At 37.2% G+C, this 9,163-nt stretch overlaps 1 protein-coding gene across 1 annotated transcript in view; it reads right to left on the bottom strand.

Moving 5' to 3' along the window:
* Positions 1-5,204: 5,204 nt before the first annotated feature.
* Positions 5,205-9,163, bottom strand: part of LOC107653098 (adhesion G protein-coupled receptor B2) — a 330,526-nt gene continuing 326,567 nt past the window's right edge. Inside the window, 1 exon segment of the mRNA XM_016476310.1 lies at positions 5,205-5,583. Coding sequence (XP_016331796.1) covers positions 5,407-5,583 — 177 coding nt within the window. The 3' untranslated portion in view covers positions 5,205-5,406.

Here is a 9,163-nt window from a genome sequence, read left to right as displayed (position 1 = left end):
TCAATTGCTCAGTTTGGCCAGGAGGCCAGCTCTAGGAAGAGTCCTGGTTGTTTCAAACTTCTTCCACTAATGGTAACAGAGACTACATGCTTCTGTGACCTTCAATGAAGCATAATTTTTTTCTGAACTCTTCCCCAGATGTGTGGCTTGATGCAAACCTGTTTCTGAGCTCTACAGGCAGTTCTTTTGACCTCAGGGCTTGATTTTTGCTCTGATATGCATTATCAGCTGTCAGACCTTTAATTAAGACGTGTGTGCCTTATCAAATTATACCCATTCAATTGAATTTGCCACAGGTTAACTTCACTCGAAGTGTAGTATCATCTACAAGCAATATGAATGTGCCTAAGCTAAATTTAAACTGTTCCAATTAAGGGTATGAATACTTATGCAATGGAATCATTTAAGTTTTTTGCTTTACCATTATGCACAGCAAAATCCCCAGAGTTAAATCAACTCTGCTCAGAGTACATATTGTCCCAATCTACAGAGTGTTAAAGTAACACTGAAGCCGAGTTAAAGTTAATGGGATAATTAAGCAATTGATTAATTGATGAGTGAGCATTAGTAAAGAAAACCCGCTGTTAACAATGTTGAAGATGAACAACTACAGCTCAGGCTTTTAGACATGAAAACATATCACATAATCCTCAACAGTGGTAACTCTGCTTCAGTGTTACTTTAACACTCTGTAGATTGGGACAATATGTACTCTGAGCAGAGTTGATTTAACTCTAGGGATTTTGCTGTGTGGTGTATGGAGCGTAGATTGATGTGGACACACACACACACACACACACACACACACACATATATCTTGTGTTTTGTGCTTACAATTGAATGTCTTAAACTGCCGATCTTGTTACTGTGCTAATAAATAGTGTTTTCACTATACTTTGGATATTAATATCCATTGCAGAATTGATGTTATACGGCTCGTTCAATGAATCGCTGGTCCCTCAGTGATCAGCCAAAAACAGTGATTCGGTCCAAATTCCCTATAAAATCATAAATGATTCCCTTTGAGCTAAATTGATCTGTTTCCCTTACACATCTAACAATGGACAAAAGTGTTTCCCCCCCCCCTCTAACCTATGGTTCTCTAACCATAAAGGCTGCTGTGTAATTTGCCCCCTGACTAAGCATTTAAAGAATTTAGGGGAAGCATTTAAATAATCCTGTGAATGCACTTAAATAATGCAGAATCGAATCGTTAATCGAATCGAATCTAATTTAATTGTGAATCGAATTGAATCATTCTGAATTTGCAAAAATCGTTCTTAAATCGAATCGAAAACCTATGAATCGTGAATCGAATCGATTCGCCGTCTACCCAAAGATTCACAGCTCTACTCACTACATATCAAACGATTTGTAATAACAGACTAAACAATAGTGACCACGTAATAAAAACAGTTATTCACATTTGGTGCGACATTACAGTCGGATCCAATATATTCGGCACATCATCGTCTTTTAGTTTCAGTCTTTCTGAAAATCCTGCGTCGAATTGTGCCTTGTTTGTAAACGAACCCGTGATAAAATGAAGTGAAAGAAGGAAGGCAATGCAAAGACTGTGTTTTTCCACAGCTTGGCACTGAACAGTGTTTTGTTGTCTTCAGAGCATCTTTATCGTTTGGTTTCTGCATAGACCTGTGTTTGCCTCTGTCGTTATTCATCTACTACATGTGTGAATCAGTGGGCGGGGCTAAACAGGCAGCGATGTCAAAGCAGGCGTTTATTTTCTTCTGAGGACGCGGTGTTTAGCCATACTATTATGTCATAAAGTGGCACATTCCACAAGCTGACATTTTGGCAGATTGGCTTCAATATAAGCTGTTTTTAGACTAACGAGAACATTTTGAGTTTTGAAACTTACAGGATGTTTTTGTAGTACAATGACTTCTTATATGTCAAAAGATCAAGGGAATTTTGATTTCTCAGTTCATGATTCAGTTCCTTTAATTTGCAGTAGATGAATGTGGAAAATGTATATCAAAATGTAAGATTAATAGTTCAAACAACACTGGAATACAAAGTAAAATAAGTGAAAGCCATCGCCATTCTCTCCTAATTGAGCTTTACCAATGGGACTTGGGACAAAATAGGAAAAACCCTACAAGGGCATTCATCACTTTGAAAATTTATTTTCATATAAAAAGACACTCTATGAAAACAGTAGAGGACTACTTTGTACAATCTTATGTATAAAAAAAAACTTAAATGGTGCAAGGAGGATTCTCTTGTGATAGCCATCTTCTTTAGCCAATGGGATTGTGTGTGCTGGCAAGGGCAGGGTCCAAAAGTTTCAAACATGTCAAGCCATGAAGAAAACACCATTCATGTTCACCATTAATTTTCCTACGTGACGAACATCCTCCTCACAATGCACATATTCAAATACATACATTTTATGTGACTGTAAGGCCATTCTCAAGATTTGTTTACTTTTTTCCTTTTTTTTTTAAAGAGCAATACATAAATCTGTTCAAAACATAGTTAATTTAGTGGGATTCTGGAGTGTAATTCTCCAGCTTCAATAAGTAGGACTCAGTAAACATCTATAAAAAAACAACAACACTCATATAGAGACAGAAATAGAGTGGAATGATAAAATGTTGAAACGGTCGATGACTGCATCAGACAAAAGAACAACAAAAACAAAACAGGCACTGTAAATGAAGCAGGGTTTGTGTACAGCTGAGTGATTGCGAAGAGAACGACTCCAAAACTAAAATAGCCGTCTCACCTGTGTGGTTTATCATACTAACCTTTTAAGACAAGGCTACAATGACCTCACTTCCTTTCACCAAAGACTTTATCTAAATCCCAAACATTCCGAATTTTAAAATTCATATTATAAACATTTAGTTCCAGTCCTCAAATTTGATTAGCTGGTGTTCCAAGAGTGCTAATTTACAGTCCAACTGCATTTGAACTTTCCCAGTTCTTGTATCTTGGCTTCTTTAGGAATAATTTTCATTGGTGGAACAAAAATGGTCAAATTTAGTCAGAAAGAAAACTTTGTTTACCAAACTGTTAAAAGCAATATCACAAACACGCTACAGTACCGAATTTCAGCAGAACTGCTGCCAAACAGGACTCTTGATTATGCAATATTGCTTTTCCCAAATATGAGAGTAATATTCAGTCTTTCTTGAATGCAGATGAGACAGGAGATGAAAAACTAGTTTTAATTGCTATGGTCGTTTGGAGATATTTCATGAGGACGAGGCAGCCCGTGTTCCCCATTAGTGCAGATTACTTGCAAAGGTTGAAATGGCATGCTCTAGTCTTGCCATCTGTGCTTATATAATATGCTGACTTCAGGGATCTTTGAGCAGATGAAATTTGCGCCAAGTAAGAAAATGTCAAGACAAATCGTTATTCCCCCAAGATAATTAGCACACCTCTCTCTCCCTCATTTGCCCTCTCGTTCTTGCTTTCTGAGTCTCCATGTGGAGTTACATCAGCCAACACAACTAATGAATGGGTTATAAAGAGAAGCAGGTTAGCAAAGATGACCTCTGCGGTCTGCTTAGCATTACGCCAACTGTCAAACTCCACAGTCGAAGTGCAGAAATAAATCGGAATCAGAGTCACTGGATTTCAAATTAAAACATCACAAAGCACTACTTTTTGCAAGAGCAGAAATGTAGCACAATATTAAGATGGAGAAGAAATGTGGAAACTTAGAAGAAAGTTTCCACATTTACCTTTGTGTTGGTTCAAAATGGAAACGGTCTCAGCTGGAAGTGTGTCGCTTATTGGATAAGCCCATTCTGGAACACCAAAGCTCCTTATGACTGGAATGTGGATTATTTTGGTTGTTTTGTGCAGGATGGAGCAAAGGCGCTTCCCTGGTGTGAACGAATGCAAATTTGACAATAAATCGCACATACTGTATAGCACAATATTTTCTGTCAAGCATTTTGAGAAACACAATCACACAGCGGTCCTACTTTCACCCATGAAATGATACCTGAAGTTTAGGTTTAAAAAAAAAAAAAAAAAAAAAAAACTTTTAGAAAATAAAATAAAATAAAAAGATGGACAAGCATTCTAAATAAAATTATAGCATTTTTTTTTTAGAACACACAGCATGTAAGTACAGTACGCCTGATGCAGAGGAAAAAAAAAAAAGCAGAGGATGGCACATATTAATGAATACTTTCAAAACTTCTCCTCCCTCTTCCCCAAAAAACAAAGCAAGTAAAATAGAAACGGGACTTCAATAATTCAAGGAATGAGAAGACAGAAAGGAGGGGAAAAAACCCTAAGGGGTTATTAAACAGTGTACGAATCATCAGTAGTTTTTTTTTTTTTTTTCGTTTCTCTATAAAAAGAAGGGTGCAGAAATATTACTTTTTTCAATTCCCAAATCATCAAACAGCTGAAAGAGAATCCTTTCTGGAGTAAAATCAAGACATTTCAGAAACAGTTTCTTTTTAACCATACTCTCCAGGCCCCACTCTTTCATTTAATGTCTCTGTGTGAAAATATAGAATAGAGCACTCTTCATCTCTGGTCTGTCCTCACACCTGTAAACAAGTACATAATTCTTTAGAACACGTCTTGCTGAAGATCACTGACAGCATGAGTACGTAAGAGGGTTTAGTTGTCTCTCAGTTTGTTGTAGGTGTGTGTTCTCTTCACACTTCAGTCTGGAAGTCTCCTTCGGATGTGTCAGGTGTGTTGGCGGAGGATGTGTCCCAGGGTTTATTGCGTAACTCCAGTCTGTCCTTATGTTCGCTGGAGCCACACATCTGCTCAGGGGTCATGGTTTTAAAGCTGTCCCAGGATCGCTGGTCATCTGTGGTGGACTTGTCCTGCATATGCACATACACAGAAGCAAAATTAAATTAAAATTTGAGCATGAACGCTAATTACCTCTAACCTCAGCCAATCTCTTATAAGTGGTGGCTAACCGTAAGCTATATAGACTATTGTTCAAAAGCGATGGGTTCAAAATATATTTTTAGTTTTATTAATATTATAACAAGTATTTAATATAAACTAATACTTATATTTAGCAAGGATGCATTCAATTGATTAAAAGTTACAGTATAGACATTTATAATACTATAGAAGATTTCTATTTCAAATAGGCCTAAATGCTGTTCCTTTGAGCTTTCTATTTATCAAAAAATTATAAAAAAAAAAATTAAGCTTCTCAACTGTTTTCAACATGGGTAATATTAATAAACCATACTCTCCAGGCCCCACTCTTTCATTTAATGTCTCTGTGTGAAAATATAGAATAGAGCACTCTTCATCTCTGGTCTGTCCTCACACCTGTAAACAAGTACATAATTCTTTAGAACACGTCTTGCTGAAGATCACTGACAGCATGAGTACGTAAGAGGGTTTAGTTGTCTCTCAGTTTGTTGTAGGTGTGTGTTCTCTTCACACTTCAGTCTGGAAGTCTCCTTCGGATGTGTCAGGTGTGTTGGCGGAGGATGTGTCCCAGGGTTTATTGCGTAACTCCAGTCTGTCCTTATGTTCGCTGGAGCCACACATCTGCTCAGGGGTCATGGTTTTAAAGCTGTCCCAGGATCGCTGGTCATCTGTGGTGGACTTGTCCTGCATATGCACATACACAGAAGAAAAATTAAATTAAAATTTGAGCATGAACGCTAATTACCTCTAACCTCAGCCAATCTCTTACAAAAAGTACCATGGTAAGAATCATTTCTAAAACTGAATACTGAAGTAATGACGGCTGAAAATGAATCTTTACCATCAAAGGAATAAATTACATTTTATATCATAATAATCAAATAAAAAAATAGTTACTTTTAAATTGTAATAATATTTCACAATATTACTGTTTTTACTCTATTTTTTATCAAATATTACGGATATAAAACATGAACAGTTAAAAAAAATTATATATAATAAATTAAAATATATTATATACACACTTATTCACACTACATACACATTTGGGGTCAGCCACCACTATAAAAAAAAACAAAAAAAAAACAATACATTTATTTTAATTTTACAGTGCTATAACAATATAACCCATATCTATGGTATTCTGGCAGAATCCATCACTACCATAGTAGTTTTTAGACATGCCAAGAGCATCAAAAGGCTGAAAAACAAAATTTTATCTCATCTGGAATGTAACTAATGGAAATGTGCTCGGGCATTTGTAATTCGCATTTAATGTGCCTGAATGCATGTTTCGACAGCAGCATAAAGACTAAATGGCCTTATAGCCTTGCTACATTACGACTTGTGTATACAACATATGGAGCGGCTCACTCATCGGCATCAGTGGTGGTCTGTGCTGCGTTTTATGCCCGGCTATTCCAGGTGTTTATTACTTCAGATGGCCAGAACACACACTTTCCATCCCATTGAGGCTAATGGTGTATCCTACAGCTATATGGCCTCTTAATGGTAGGTAAATTCCATTAGGGGCAGATTAATCTAATCATTCAGAGACTGGGGCAATATGAGGTTGGGATTGTAAGAATACATACATACATACATACATACATACATACATACATATATATATATATATATATATAAATGAGAGACAGACCACTCGAAAGGGACTTTGTTGAGACCTGACAAACTCATCTTGCAGTTCCCCTCCTCTCAAATCTATTCCCAACTTCCCCGAAAATGAGATGTATGAACCTGCATATTTTGAAACGTCTGAGGCGATCAATTTCAGGGTTCCTGTCGGCTCCCCCTCAGCTCAAATGCCCACTGATTGCATGTGTGACAGATCAGGGAGATTGGAAAACACCACGTAAATGACTCGTCTGTGGTATGACTGAGAATAAGTTTCTCAGCCTACCTCTTGTTCGTGAGTGTTTGTGAAGGGAGATACTTAAACTCAAGCTGTGTGGGTGGGTTGGCTGGTTACCATGGAAATGAAAATATCAAGACACACACACACACACACACACACACACACACACTAAATTCACACATGCACATTGTGACGATATTATTGAGTAGAGAGCAAACTGGACATCTTTTCTTTTGGCTCTCATTTACAACCTAAAAAAAATCTGATTTGCATTTGCAGGCTTGTGTAAGCAAGTTACCATCCACAAGGGGTCGACAGCAGCCTGATTATAATTCACCCAATGTAACAGGCTGACAGCTGGCAAAATGGATACAAAAAGCATAATCTGGCAGCCAATTTGCATGCTAAACTCTGAAGAAGGAACATTTTGTCGAGCAGAAGTGTTGTTAATTTTGAAGAGGAGCCCGACTTTATTCCTAAGAGAATGCTAATGCGATTGTGCTGCTCTTGCGTATTTCCTTTCCCCTCCATCTCTCTTCCTCCCGATCGCTTTGCTCCCAACAACCCTCCTTCACTTCCTCTAGCTTTCTCCATCTTTCCATGTCAGGCCTTTTCTACTTACACTCGAAGAATTCTTTTCACTTCCGGCAGACGAAATGCTCCATCACTTTTCCCTCTGTTGCAATAAAAATGAGGATGGGAGAAAAGAAAAAAAAAAGAGAATAGAGAGAGAGAGAGAGAGAGAGAGACAGGCAGAGCAAGAAAGAAACAGAGAAAAGGAGGGGATCACAGTCACTAAACATGTCTGGGGGGAAGCGATGTTTGTTTGAATTTTAGTTACCTTGATGGAGCAGTCTATAGATTAAATTTTGGAGGCATGCACGCTCCCTTCCCCCATATTTCTTTTGCACAAAGACAGAGACAACTTAAACGGCTACAGCACTATGCTCAGGAGAAGTGACTGCTAACTTCAGCATATATGAACCATATCAGACATGTCTGTATTGAAACACTGCAGTAGAGGAAGAAGAAACTTAGCACTGCAAGCTAAAGAGAAGGAAATTCTGTGATGTTTTGGAGGCAAAAATGACATAAATTCTCTTTTAAAACCTGCTGCCTACTTTCTAAGGCAGCATGCTAACAGAAATAGAACCTTATTAGTGATCTTTAAACTAGATTGAACTACTGTTTGGTTAATACTTTTCAGTATTTAATTAACTTGGTGCTTTTCTTGACAATTTTGGGTAAGTTTTGGTAGGCCTATTTTAAAATGTTGCTAAGCTAATAGAATAAAATAGCTCATTTAAAGATTCAATTATTTTTGTCAATGCCTTTCAGCGCTGAATACATTTATAATCTGATTTTTTCTTGACTTCATTATTTTGGATAGGCCTACATTTGAGCAATTTAACATGTTGCTGTGCTAACACCACAATAAAATAGCTAATTTGAACTTGATTAAATTATTTTTTGTTCAATAGTAATGAATTAAGTTTTAGCATGCTGCTAAGCTAACAACACAATAAAATACCTAATTTAAACTACACTGAACTATTTATGATCAGTATATTTTAGTATTGAATAAAATATATTGCTGATCTGGATTCTCTAATCTTTGCCTGCCGTTTTAAGGCTGGGATACTCTACTTGACTTTTTTCCAGATATTTGCCCAAATTTTAGTCTGGAGTTGTTGATGTTAGTTGTCGAAAGTCAGAGCCAGTCTGCAGATTTGGGCAATTGTTGATTTGATAAAACAAACAAACAAACAAAAAAAAGTTTCTCACGTATTGCATAGTGGGCATATACTCCAAATTTAATTCCATTCAGTTGGAGGTCATTTAGTGTATGATGCCCAGTTTTTCTCTGTAAACAAAGTCAGCAAGTTTAGGATGACTATTGTTTTAAAATTTGTTTCGATTCTGAAAGCTGTGTAGTGCATTTCAGTCATAGTATAAATGTCACTGCACTTACAATTATGAGCTTCGTTCCTTGCTTTGCAAAGGATATATATCATGCTGCCTCAGAAATTATCCAAAATGATAAATATTAGGAGGCAGGATAATGTTGCTGCCTACCATTTGAAATAGCTTTCACATCAGGAGTACACCTATAAGCCCTTAAAATGCTGTCTTGGTAGGCAGCTCACTACATTTTTGAAAAGAGCTACTCTTGTCTTTACTAATTTTCTAGCTAGTCCCTATAGAGGATTCTTAAAGACTTTAAGAATGGATGTCACTCCCTCACTCTCTCTTTCCTTCCTCCCTTTTCTGAAAGTAGTGATGGGCAGGAATGCACATCAGCAAGAACACATATAGTCTGCGCTACCCTAGACCAGGGGTGCCCAACCCTGCTCCTGTCGATCGACTGTCCTGCAAAGTTTAGCTCCA

Source organism: Sinocyclocheilus anshuiensis, unplaced genomic scaffold (assembly GCF_001515605.1).
Source record: "Sinocyclocheilus anshuiensis isolate Anshui unplaced genomic scaffold, SAMN03320099.WGS_v1.1 scaffold33, whole genome shotgun sequence".
NCBI lineage: Eukaryota > Metazoa > Chordata > Actinopteri > Cypriniformes > Cyprinidae > Sinocyclocheilus > Sinocyclocheilus anshuiensis.
The sequence above is the reverse complement of the archived record's forward strand: the minus strand, read 5'-3'. Positions and strand labels throughout refer to the sequence as shown.